This window comes from Semicossyphus pulcher, unplaced genomic scaffold (assembly GCF_022749685.1).
Source record: "Semicossyphus pulcher isolate SPU_LCO1_2020_fin unplaced genomic scaffold, fSemPul1.0.p SCAF_16, whole genome shotgun sequence".
NCBI classification, from domain to species: domain Eukaryota; kingdom Metazoa; phylum Chordata; class Actinopteri; order Labriformes; family Labridae; genus Semicossyphus; species Semicossyphus pulcher.
The window spans coordinates 16222730-16236163 of NW_027211670.1; the positions used below are offsets into that span (position 1 = coordinate 16222730).

Sequence of the window (13434 nt, forward strand, 5' to 3'; positions counted from 1 at the left end):
GTGCATGTCCGACGTAGAGTCAAACGTTCCCTGGGGTAGCTTAAGTTCAGCGGGGTTATACGACGGTCAAATACCACAGCAAGCAAAATACACAACTATTTCCCTGGAGCTATTAACACAGAAACGCACAATAGACAATACAACAAACTGGTATTCACTTTGCCTCCAATCACATGTTCTTTAACAACGTTTCTGCACATTTATTCGACACATTTGACAAAAGAAAATGTGCAAAATTTGGCATTTTGAATTCTGCTTTTCTGCATTTTTAAGCTACCTTTACTTTGAAAGGCTTAGGTTTTCTGTTAAGTCCATAAAGAAGCAATAAGACTCTTCAGTCATTGTTGTGGGATTGTTGCTGACTAAGCCAACACTGAGTGGATTGTCTGTGTAGAACAAGCGACCGTCCAGACTGCCGGACAAAGACCGAGGTGCTCTCATTTTCATTGTCACAGCTCCCGGGCCTGACGCCACGTCTCGACTGGACCTCAGATTTTTGGCCCCGAGCTGATGATGTAAGCGTGACCCCGTGAACGGGCGTCTTGTCTGGGGAGGACAGAGGGAGACGGCTGACAGGCACAATGGTCTCTATCTGAGGCCTGGATCACTGATATGGATAAGTCTGTGATATTGTCCAATCCTGCAGGCCGGGAGCATTTTGCAACCCGGTTAAAAAAGTGACCACAATAAAAAATAAAAGTCTCAGATTCGTGCTTTCTCTAGCTGCAAAGGTTATAGACGTATAGGGGGATGCATGCACAGAAAGAAGACAAAAGATGGGGAGAGGGGTTATGTGGGAAAAAGCTTTTAATGCAGAAGGAAAGAGCAGTTTAAGGTCGGGATAAGTCAGAGAGAGAAAGCCTTCTAGGTAAAGCCTGTGGACAGTGTGTGGGTGGTGCCTGCTGACCATGGGGTCGCTCATTAACAGCTGAGGAGGCCAGGCATCCCAGAGCTCTGCGCAATTGTCTGGCTAACCCAGGTGCACGGCCCATTCAGACCACAGGAAGCCCCCTTTATCCCCATTCCTACGAAATGGACAGAGAAGCGGTCAAGGAGGGCGACTATGATCGTTATGTGTCTTTTCTAACACAAACCGAGAGGTGCAGTCGCTTGTTGGGCTCCACAGTCATTGTGCCATGTGTTTCTGTTCCTTTTTTTTTTTTTTAACAATATCAAAAACACGTCAGCTCCTTTCACTCAGCCTCTTTCCAGCACGCACTCTTCAGAGGAACGAGTGAATGGGAATAAAATAAGCATGTTCAGTAGTTGTAAAAGGCTCAGGTGGGAGGTCTTGCAGGCCATAAAAATGGCCAGATTCCATCACTTCCTCCACACTAATTACCATACACTTGGAGCAAGTGCCCTCCCTCTCTTCATCCCTGAGCCCATGCTTCACTACCTCTGACACACACACAGACACACACACACACACAATAATACACACTGAGGCACAGTTGGGAAATGGTTAACACTCCAGCCGTCCCCTGCTGCCAGTGAAAGCCCACAAAACAATGGAGACATTGTTCGAGCGGGGCTAGGCTCTAGACTCTAAGGCTGTGTGCGTGTGTGTGTGTGTGTGTGTCTGTGTGTGTGTGTGTGCGCACGTGAATGTCAGGAAAGTAGTTTCTGTGTATATGCTCTTAACATTTGCATGTTTCTGCCCCAATTCCCAGAATGGCAAATTACGAAATGTGACTCGATAAGAAGAGAGATTTGGATCTTTATCTCAACGTGAAGTAAGTTTGATCACATGACTGTCAATGAAATGATGTCATAGCAATACATAAATGAGTCTGCTCCATTGTTGATGCCATAAACCACATTTAAAGAAGTAACTTGTGGCTTAATTGAATATTCACTTAAACAAAACCCACACACCACCATCCTTTAAGCTACTTCCTTCCAGTCCACAATGTCAAATTAAAACATCACAATAAAAGCCGAGCTGACAAAGCAAGCACTGTTTATGATCTTTCCCTCAGGAGCTGCGTGAGGCATAAAAAAATCTTTCTTGGAGTCTCTCCCTCAAAAAATACACATCAATAGGAGGATAAATATTGAATAACTTTCAGCCAATGGCATAAAAGTTCAGCGGCGGCAGGTTTTGAGGCAGCCTGCGGCGTGGTCAGGCACTTCAAAAGGGTCCTGCGTGGCCCCCTTTGAGGGCATGGTAAACAGGGGCATGCAGCATGCCCTCAGACAGACCGGCCTGCGTGAGGTCACTTCCTCTTTTCTCAACTGCCTGCATCTCCGTCCCTGTCCCGCTCTCCTCCATCCTTCTACCCATCCCTAACTTTCTAACAGGCTTATCTGCAGCCGGCTATATCTTCCCTTTAATCTATCACAGTCTTCTGTTGTTGTTTCAGCTGTCTGAGGGTCACTCAGGCTTCAGATCGCCGTTATCTAACAGGGCAATCGACGGCTTCTTATCACTGAAAATGCAGCCTGCGAGCGCTCCGGGCAGCGAGAGGTCAAGGTGTTTCTTTGCATTTGTAAACAAAAAGAAACTACTGTTTACAGCCCAATTTATTGATAAGGGGCTCACATACTGAAACACACAGGCCTACATCAGGTAGTAAAAAATAAGAGAAAAGTAAAGCTTGACTGACTGAGTGACACCGGCAGGAGACCGTGTGGGGTTATCATCGGCATTCACGATGCTGTCCGCAGTTATCTGTCTTCTCTGTATGTACAACAGGCAGTATGATGCAAACCAGGGAAACATTCAATCACACTTCCCTCACAGTCAGAGGTGGAAGCTGGAGCAGGATGGTAGCAGCGGCAACAATACAAGCTGCAATTCACGTTCAATTCTATCACTCCTGCTAACGGAGAGTTGTGTGCCTGTGCAGCCATGCTGCAATGCCTCTGATCTTACCAGGCTGTGTACTCTATCAAACAGATCACACTATAGGGCCGGGCAATAAGAATGGGGATATTACAATATATTGTGCGATATTGATCGGCGTCAGTACTCGTTAGAAGATGTGTTTAATTGTGCTGCTTTCTGCTTTTGCGAGAGACAAACCACAGGGTTATTCAAATGTCAGATACTTTTCTTTTCTCCATCATCAATCTCTGTTTTCTGTTGCCCCCGCAAAGGCACTCTTAGAGTTTGGACAAGTCTCCTAAATGTACTCTTAATTGTGGCTAAAATAGCAAACTACATTTAGTCCGTGTCTCATTGGTCCAAATCCCACATGTGCCGGAAATTGATCAGAAATCAGAAGAGATCAACAGCATCGAAGAGTTCATGTGAATATTATTTCCCCATTGTTTTACCGGCGCTTGGTTGTAATTCGGTACTACCGCCAGACGGTGGCTGTAGCGCATCTGAAAGCTGTGAGCCGCCCTTAAATAACAAAAGAAGAAGAAAGCATAAGCGCCAGGTGTCGGCAAAACGGGTGTTGCGGTGTGAGATGAGGAACCCGAGAAAAATGCAGACTTCTGCAGACGTCAAAGAGTTCAGTGTGGAACTTCTTCGAAAAAATAAACAAGTGCAAACTTTACCAGGTAAAACTAGCATATCATAAGGGGGTGGATGCAATCTTCATAACTGTTTTCACAGATATGTAAGATTCTGTTACCTCTGAATCATTAACGTTACATTAAACTGGGCTTCTTCTTCTTTGTCTGTCTTTTATCTCAAACTTATATTCTTTTGTGTTCGGTGTTAATCTTTTACAGCATAGGAACGTTTTGCAGTGATCAACGCACGCTCTTCAAAACACGTTGCTGCTCAGTATTTTGAACTACAGTCACTCCATTGTGTTGTCGAAAATAGGTCTGCACTTCAGCAATGTGCGAGCTTATTTTTTCCATCTGTCTGCTTGTCCATCTTTGTTGTTTCAAGTTTGTTTTTCGCCCCACAGCCAGTTTCTGTTTTGTGATGAGAAGCTGGTGTTTGTTCCAAGCCTTCATGTGTTGCACACTTGGCTGTTTGTATTACGTCGCTCTGCTCTCTGTCTACACTGTGAAAAAAATAGATGCTCGAATTTATTGACCCAAAAAAAAAAAATACAAATAAAGGTCCTGTTGTAATTATAGATCATTTAGCTCGAACACGTCATGGCGCTGTCATATTTGAAACATTCTGTAAAGTGCGTGTATAAATTGTGTCATGACATCACTTATGCTTTCTAAAAAGTTAGAGCGTTACACGTCAGTCTGTCTTTAACCTTTAAAAGTGAATTATATAGCAGGAGTTGAGGTGGTTGTGAGGTGGGAAGTATTTACAGCCACATGACTCATACCAGGATAAAAACCTCAAGTATTTACCTGCAGCTTTTTGCTGCCTACGACCAGTTTAATGACTTCATAGGAGTTGGGACTCTTTTCTCAGCGTCTCCTAAAATAACGGAGTACGAAAGAGGCCCCTGAACTCTTTGGTATAAAAATAACAGCAGCATCGCAGCGAAAGATAAGGAGGGCCTATGCTGGGCTTGTTTTGTTCAAAATAACACTGTCATCGCGAGCTCTTTGTCTTTAAACACAACTTTTGACAAGGTTTCTGTTTCAAATAAACAGCCATGTCGGCTCCTGCTATTTTAAGACGTGCTTAACTTAAACGGGCAGAATACCAAGGAGGCCGAGGCTCGCCAATTTTTGAGTAACTGCTGGGGATGGTATTTATTACGGACCGTAAAAGTAACTGAACTGATCAAATGTCAAATGTGACTCAGAGGGACGCCGTGTCTTGACAGTGTAATTTGTGTGATAAAAAATCATCACCACCTCCTGAGTGAGCCGCAGAGCCATGGCGACTGCTAACTGTGTTGTTGCACATAAACAAAAAGGGTCAGCGGAGTATTATTAGCTCCTGCGCTGAACTGTTACCACAAGAGACATTGTATTCATGAGCACACGAAGGCTTCGACATTTAAAATCATTATATACGCTTCTTTTTAAATGTTCATTTTCATAACAATATGTAGAAAAGTCCAAAACAAAGTAAGAAATGTGCCGACGGTGGCCCGAGGCGTCCGTGATCACCTCACTAATTCTGCTCAAACCCCACTCTCATTGATTTTCCTGGCTCGCTCACCCTGTGACCACATACGCACAACCTCCCTGTGCTCAACCTTTCGCTGACCTCCTGGAAAGTTGATGCCTTTGGCTAACTACTAAGTTCAACTGTTCACTCTAGGATGCTATAGCCTCTTAGATATTGACATGCCTGGGGTGGATGCTCTGTTATGTGTATGTACTCCATATGCCCCTATCGCTGTCCAGCTAACTCTGCTGCCTGCCTCACTACTCCTCCAACTCCACGGATAGGGTAATCAATGCTGAAGAAACGCCCACACTTCCCTCAAAGACAGCACGTTAGCAGCCTGGCATTAGCTCAGTCTCAAAAAGTCGCCAGTGTTTTCTAATCTTCCAGCTCCATACGAGGCTGGTTATCATCGTCTCTGGGATTACATGCGTCGTGGCTGTCCAATGAACAACTTATGCACCTGAATTCAACCCATTCACCACTTATCGCTGACTAGCAGACAAAAGCTCTGCTTTTTGGGATCCACAAACTTCCTTTGCCAACATATAAGAGAACAAGTTCACATAAAACTGCCTGCCCTAGTGCGTTAGTGACTGATTTAAGGGTAAATGCAAACAAATATGCATTTTTCCAGTCGAAACATCCACTCATGGGGGAGAAAAGGGAAGTGCTTTAACACTGAAGATGTTTTCAGCATGGATGAGAGAAGAAAAGCAGGGGTTGTTTGTCTTTCTGTCATGAAACAAAAGGAAGAAGAGCTTGGGAGAAAGAGGGAAAAAGTACCGAGCGGAGTGTTACTTACAACGATGTGTGCCGGTGACGGGGACCTGGCATCTTTAAGTGCTTGTCTACTTTGAAGACCTCCTGGTTGAACATCTAGCAGGGGCCATTTCATCTGTAGGTACTGAATGGCAGAAAGGAAACAGAATGGAAAGAAAGAAACAAAACATGTTAACAATGCAGAAAGCAAAAACCAAAAAGAAACAAAATTAAAAGTAAGACAAAAAAAAAGGGAGACGACATTTTCTTGACGGATGTACGGGTGTGGGAACTGAAAAACATGGAGAAGCAAACAAAGATCTTAAGGCGGATGGTGGATGAGGTGAGGATGGCCTCGAGCATGCATCTGAGAGTCCAGCAGGGGTGCACATAGTAGATGTGTAAACCAAACATACAGCACAAAACTTCCTTTTGGTAGCCAGGCTCCAACAGAGTGACCATGAAAACAAAAAGAAAAGTGTGTGTTTATCATTTCTGACCGCTAAATCTGGATTCCATTATGTCACATATTTGGAGTTGAGGGAGGGCAGAGTTTAGGGGTAGTACTGTACACGAGTCATGGCTTTAAGATGACCTAACGTCATAAATGTGACTGTTGTCAGACTTTTATTAGAGCCCATAAAGAGTAGGAAGTGTGGCGTCTCACCACGCACCTCTGAGGGTAGACCTCCTGACTGCGTCCATAAATGATTGACTTGGCCTCCGCCAGGAGTCTACCTGTCTTTCTCCAACCCTCTCACGCACACATACAGTCGAGGAACACAGATAAGCAGAAACAAGGGTCATGAGAAGCATCTGTCTTTGTGATATAAGCTGGGTGGAGACCTTTTAATTTGATGACATGTGATGTGTTGACAGTTCTACCTTGAATGGCCTACCTTCCCACCACCTTCATCCTTAAATGACCAGGAAAAGCTCTGGTTCCCATCATCATATATTCAATCATACAATAACATGGTAAGACATTAAAACTGGCAGTCATTAAAAAACACTGACTCATTGAAAATGTAACCTTTAGGCCACACATGAAGTTCCCTGTGGTTGGTGTTGACCAGAGTCTGCTTATCAATGTCACAGCCACCTTACAGGGTGGAACGGGGTCACGGCAGCTGAGGCCTTTGGAATTGGTGCCATGCTAAGAGGTGAAGGGCCTCAGCATTATGAAGAAAGGAAACCACTGAGTAACTGAATATCAGACGCAACAGCCTTAAGCCAGTCAAACCAGTGACCTTTCAGAAATGCTTGCAGCAATCAAACGTTTGCCTCTGTGGCAACTTGGGTGATGCTAATTCCCTGGATTTGGATGCAATGAAAACTGCAAAAGCAATAAAAATTGGTGATATAACGGTGATATAACGAGTTTGTCTTATGAAAACAAATGAGGTAAGAGGCCTAATTTGGTAACCTCACTACAGAGTTATTCAAATTGGAATGGGGTAAACTCTTCATTAAGAGCACCGTAACCAGTTATCCCCCTTAAGAGTCTTTTCTATTTGGACATAAACATTCAACAAAATCAAGAAACCTTGGAGTCCCTTTCTTTCCAGCCCCTGGTATCCACATGTTTCAGATTGTTGCTTCATTTCAAGATGATATCTTAAACGCATTAAATTATATTTCCTGTAAGATTGAGATCATGCACTTCTTTGCAACAATGACTTAAGACCTAAGAGGTTCGTGCTAAAATCCTTCAGTTCCAAAAGGAAATGCTTTGTCGTATTCATTTAAAGTAAGTGCAACCAATGTCCGCTCCCCGTCTAACACAGATACAGATGAAACTTGGCTGTGGCTCTCTGCAAGCAGCCTGGCAGTCCTGTGTCGATGCAGGTACATTAGATTCAATTTCTTTGTCCTGTCATTCTGCAAGGGTGGCCGCTAGTTTGTATGCATGTCTGAAGGCTTGTGTGTGTGTGTGTGTGTGTGTGTGTTCAGTATGTGTGTCAGAGCTGGTCAGAAAGTGAGTATGTCGCGACCCTTCCTGAGACTGTGTCTAAATCAGTGGTAATTAGCGAAGAGTTCACTGTGGGGTGCCTGCCAGTGGTAGACGCTGGAGGGAGTTATTGACTCCATGTCCTCGGTTACAGCCCCTGCAAGGGAAAAAACTGTTTGCTGCCTGGTCTTTCTCCACAACTACCACTCATTTATGACCCCAAGACGGCTTTTACTGCTTAAAAAACTGGTTTTGTTTATGCTTGTTTGTATGTTCTGAGAGTGGAAAAAGGAAAGGTTGTAAAAACTCCAGAGTTGAGGTCTTGTGGGTTTTATGGACCCCCCACACTGGGTATTAATTGCCATGAAGGGGGGAAAGGAGGAGGGTGAGGAGGAGGAGGAGGAGGAGGGGGTGTTGTAACCGTAAAAGAGGAGGAAAAGAGTGACAGGGTTGCTGTCATCTATGAGGTAATTCAAGACAGTATCCATGGGTGCCACAGGGGGCTAGAAGACGGGGCAGTCCAGGGGAAAAGGGGGGGTAGACTGTGAATCCAGTCATGGGAAAGTCCTGCCGTGGCGTGTGCGTGTGCACACATGCTCACACATGCAAATATTCAAACACAGCTGCAGTCGGGAGAGGGGTCGAACAAGAGGACATTCTGAGTAGGTGGGTAAGGAGCGTGAAGGTGACACCCCTGAGTGTGGCAGTGGGGTAGAGAGACATTGAAAGGCTACAGAGAGAGGGAGGGTGCCGCAGCGCATGCCCTGACAAGTGGCTCCACTTCAGCCTCGCTATTGCAAATGTTCTCACACACTAATCTCTCCTGCAGGTTTTACAAGCATGCCAAGGAAAACGGAGCCCTGGCAAGCACTGGGCTTTCCGACCACCCCCTTCTTGGCGTCCTTCCTCTCTCTCCCCCACCCAGCCGCCTGCCCTGCTAACGGACGCACCGCCCGGGCTTGAGTAGGCCATGACCTCTGACCCCTCTCGGCTGCTCCAAGCCCCTCCCTGTTACCCACTCTGCGACCTGAAAACTCTCCTGCTATGAGGGGGCCCCCCGGGTAACTCAAGAGCCATTCCGATGTGACAAATTGCTCCGGAGTTCCAGGATAACTCTCTCTCTTTTCCTCTGTCCCTCTTCCTGCCCCCCTCACACACACACACACACACACACGCACACACACAAACACTAAGCAACCCCCCCCTTTGACAGACCCCCACCCTGTAAGAGCCACCCGGTGGTGGAGCTCCGACTCCGGGTCGTGCACCAGACGGTTTCTCCTTCTCTCCTCTCCCTTTCAGCCTCCCCACCCCATCATCTCCCCCCCACCACCAGTTCTCTTCCCCTACCCTGCGCCCCTCCTCGCCTGGCCGGCCCCACAATGGGCACTGAATGACTCAATTGTCTCTGATGAAGTGAAAGACAAGGGAGTCCTCTAAATCCTTACACAGGGATGAACTCACTCTCACTGTCCCGATTTTTCCTGTCCTCTGCTGCTTTCCCAAGCTCAAGAAGAACGGGGGTTGGTGGTCCAGAAGTTTGAGTTGTTTATGATGATTAAACGATTAACTATAACTCCAATACCTAGACTTATTGGACGGATATTGGGCGATACCAAGTATCCCTCCAATACCATCGCAAAAAAACCTGTTATCGGTGGAAAACCCTTATTGGTGACATTTTGCTAGCTTTGGTGAACCGCACAAATTTACATTTTTCTTTCGGGGGTCTAATAAATCATGGAATCCGAACAGTGCATTCACTAGCGTTGTCGCCGATACCGCATTTTAGGCAGTTTGGGAGGCTGCCTCTAATAATGGTATCGGTATCAGTCTAATAAATGTATCCATTTTGGGTTACGTGTGGCAGAAGTTTCCAGAAGTTCCCAAGGTGATGTCTTGTTTGACCAAATATCCAATGCTCCTACATACCCATTAAAGAAGCAGAACCACTACAGATTGTCTAACTTCCGCTGATCAATTAATCTATTTTTTTCACTTTTACCATACTATGATCAAGCAGGTGTTTTCTACCTGCAAGCCCAACCAATTTGCTTTATGTGAGTGACTGCCACTGCGCGAGGCTTGGCATGTTATGAACCACAGAATGCTAACCCAGATCCTCGCTGACTGTCATCGCGGTGGAAACAAGAGGGGGCCCTGGTCCTGGTGTCACAGCTCGTGGCAGAGGAGAAAGTAGACTGGAGACAAATAGAGGGTCACCCTGAGCGCTCACACATCATCCTCACATGTCTGCAGCCCGGCTTCCACCGATGTTTTTACTAATTCAACAAGCTGGCACTGAAGCAATTTGGCTTAAAACACTCCTTCCTGGTAGCAGTGCTCAACTCTGATCCTTCCAAAAATACACCATTTTTTCCACATCCTATCAAACATTAACCAAACGTCAATACCTGCTATTGACAAAGAAGAAGGGGGAAAAGTCTTGCTCATAAATTTTTTAGTCTGAATGACAGACAAGTGCAGGATTGCTCTGCCTGTTTCTGGTCAACAAACCAGCTATTTTTTTTCCATCAAGCCCCCATCTGATGTGTTTATCACATGCGGCCCAGCGGCTGGAACAGCAGCCACCGCACGGCTTGTTCGTTTTGTTTTGGATTAAGAGCAGAGGGCTTCAGACCAATCAAACAAACAGGGCTCCTTATGTGCCAATGTGGCTCCCAAACACTGGTCCAATGGGCAGATGATGAGGACCACTGGGGCTCCATCAAGCATTCGAGCCATGTGAGCAATGTGCAAGAGAAGGGGGGGGATGGACACAGAAAGACAGACACATAGCAGCTTGGGTTTAGAGTCAGCATATGGATGCTGGGTGTTGCTCTAGAGAGTCCAGCAGATCTTTGACCCATCTGTGGCAGCCTCATATCGCAGACATGACATAGCTCTACACAGGCATTACAGGCAGCATACAGATAACACATGTACATTAACAGTGACCCCCCTCTTGACATACTTCACATGCTTACTCACTCGTTCACACCTGAGCAACAACGCTCACCCACATTTGAACATTCTCCGGTCGACAGGCCCGGCAGCTCCTCTGGGAGAGCGCTCAGAGATGGGATTGACAGCTTGCAGATTACACCAATCAGACCGATACTATAAAGAGCTTTATTTAAGTCTGAAATGATCAAGGCTAGTAAGAGGAGCCCATTCAAAGCTCTGCAAGTAAACTGCACAGAGCTTAAAAGATTAGTCCCTCCAGTTTGACTACAATTTTATCCCTTTAAAAAACGAGAGCCGAGCATATTGTCTTGATCTGTTGCAGATATTGCCAGCAGTCTTTGTCCTCACTCACAAGTGCAAGCGACAATGCAAACAAGTGCTTAGATAAACACGTAATTTGTTGAGGAAGGGACAGTATTTTTCCTGCAATTAAGGGAGGGAGAGGCTTAATGTTAAACAGACCTCTGAATCCCCCTGGGTAAAAAAAGAAAATCACAAGCCCTCTCAGCTGTTTGACAAATTGACATTGATCCAAGGAATTCTTGCGCCCCTTGGAAGTAGCGCGAGAGTTCCTCTTCAAATCTGGGAGAAAGTTAGCTGACACAAGGGGGCCCATCATGGCTGCTTTGGTTCTACTAATGCACATTTTATGAGTAAATATTAAAGAAGAAAAAAAAACACCCCACCTGCTCTGATAGCCTGAGGCGTTTTGCAACCAGGAAAATAAAAGTAGAATGTGGGAAGGCCTGGGGTTTGTGTGCCCTGGGGCTGGAAGGGGTCCGCTGGGCCCATATTTACTCCAAAGCCAGAACCGCTTGGGGGTTCCACTGGCCCCGACAGCACTGGGGCTGCAGACCTGATCCAAAACCTCCCCTTCTCACCTCCTGCCCCTACCCCCTTTGCCAACCATCTCCATCTCCATCTCAATCTCCCCTCCTTTCTGTCTTACAGAAAGGCTCAACCTTACACTTCCGTATAATACTGTACGTCTTTTTCTCACATTGGGAATGTGCGCATGACCTTTCCTTCCACTCAACCCAACCCAGACTTTACTCACCCGCTAAAATGAGGCAACAGAAACAGGCTTGTGAAACCACTATTGTCTACAAAATCAGTAAGTAATGCATTCTTTGACAAAAAGGGCAGAAATGCTTGTTTTTAATTGATCTGCTTGGTGCCTTCCTTGAGACTTTTTTCCACGAACACTTGACTTTTATCTGGCCAGTTTTGAAAGTAAGTTTTGGTCTGTTAAACACCGGTTCATGAGATAAGAATGGCTTTGCTCTGACGCTGTTTACTTAACAAGTGTGGACAAATGTGCTGTTCAAACACCAGCTGATTGACGGAAATGTTTCAAAGGATTGCGCAACAAGTAGTCAACACATTTTTCTACAGCTGTAGAGACAGGAGACAAATTAGTAAAAAAAAATAAAGCAAAACTGAAGCTCCCTACTCGTAATTAAACTGATTATATGATGATAGACAATAAAAAAGATTATACACCTGGATGCACATACAGTGCTCTTAAAGGAAGTGTGAGGGTGACATAATTACAGTCCACATCACAACAACTTCTCAACAAGCCTCAGAAAGTAAACAGTGTTCCACTTCTGACTTTTGCACCCCCTCCCCCTTTCCCACTGTCCCTCTCCCCGTGTCATTAAGAGTATCTCTTGGCTGCTCTATAAATATTGTGGCAGGGAGGGTGAAGGCCAGCAGGAGCTGGCTGGTCTTCCATCAGCCCTGCTAATGAACAGGCGCTCTGGCACCTTTAGCACCAGGCTCTGCTGCAGAACGCTTCTGCTTTCAGGTGCTGCTCCTGCTTCACAGGGCTACACTTCCTGCCCTTCTATCTGATGGACGATTTCTTTTTGTTTTTTTCCCCCTTTCTGCCTCAAATGTAACTTGAGTTTTGAGTTGCTTTTATAATTACTAGGGTGACAAACTGAGTGGGTTACATGTTACTGGAAGTTTTGATTATTACAAAGGTAATAAATGGAGAAATGGGGTCGATATCACCAGCAAACAACAACAGTAGGTACTATTTGCGAATATCTTACTCTAGAAAATACCAGCTAAAGGACCATGTTTACAGTAGGGATGAGGACGAATACTCGAGTACTCGTTGACGTCATTATTCGGCTAACGTAGTTTAACTCAGTTAGCTTTCATGCACCATGTCAGCCGTGACCAGGAAAGTGATGTCTGGAAGTATTGCGTGCTGTGAAAGCTGGTGTTAAACTTGTATATCATAGAAATACTAGTTTGATGTTTAACCACACGCGCTCAAAGCACAAGGAGAAGCCAGCGGGCAGTCTTGCATCACAGGCAGTCTTGCGTCGCATCATTTGTTGGCCCTGTTAGCACACGTCGTTGTGATGATACCACAGCGGAGAAGATTAGCCTGATAATAACAAACATGGTGACTGGAGATATGCTGCCAGTAAGTGCTGTGGAAGGAGAAGGCTTCCGTGAGCTGATGGCATTTGTTGAGCCGGAGTACAAGCCGACATAACGCCGGACAAAACAGCTACGAGAGTGGAAGTTGAACGTATTATTCACGGCTCATCATTGCGTGATACTATATCTTTTTCGAGGGAAGTTAATTTAATATTTATTTTGACTTGAAATGTTTGACTCGGCTGTTGATTTAGAGTGACATGTTAAGGAACACAGAACAGTCCGCTACCGCTGTGACATTTGACAACAAAATGTTACAACAACGTTAATTGAGGGCCTGTTAAGGTTTAATGCATTTGAA

General features: G+C 45.4%; 1 protein-coding gene across 16 annotated transcripts in view; it reads right to left on the reverse strand.

The window, feature by feature from the left end:
- The window catches only part of tcf7l2 (transcription factor 7 like 2), an 87228-nt gene that overhangs the window by 50586 nt on the left and 23208 nt on the right, over positions 1–13434 (reverse strand). For 11 of the 16 annotated variants that reach the window (XM_069664565.1, XM_069664563.1, XM_069664562.1 and 8 more), the window contains exon 4: positions 5799–5900. The exons of the other annotated variants lie outside the window; for them this stretch is intronic. In XM_069664565.1, coding sequence (XP_069520666.1) covers positions 5799–5900 — 102 coding nt within the window. The remainder of the gene's footprint in view (positions 1–5798; positions 5901–13434) is intronic. 16 annotated transcript variants of the gene reach the window in all.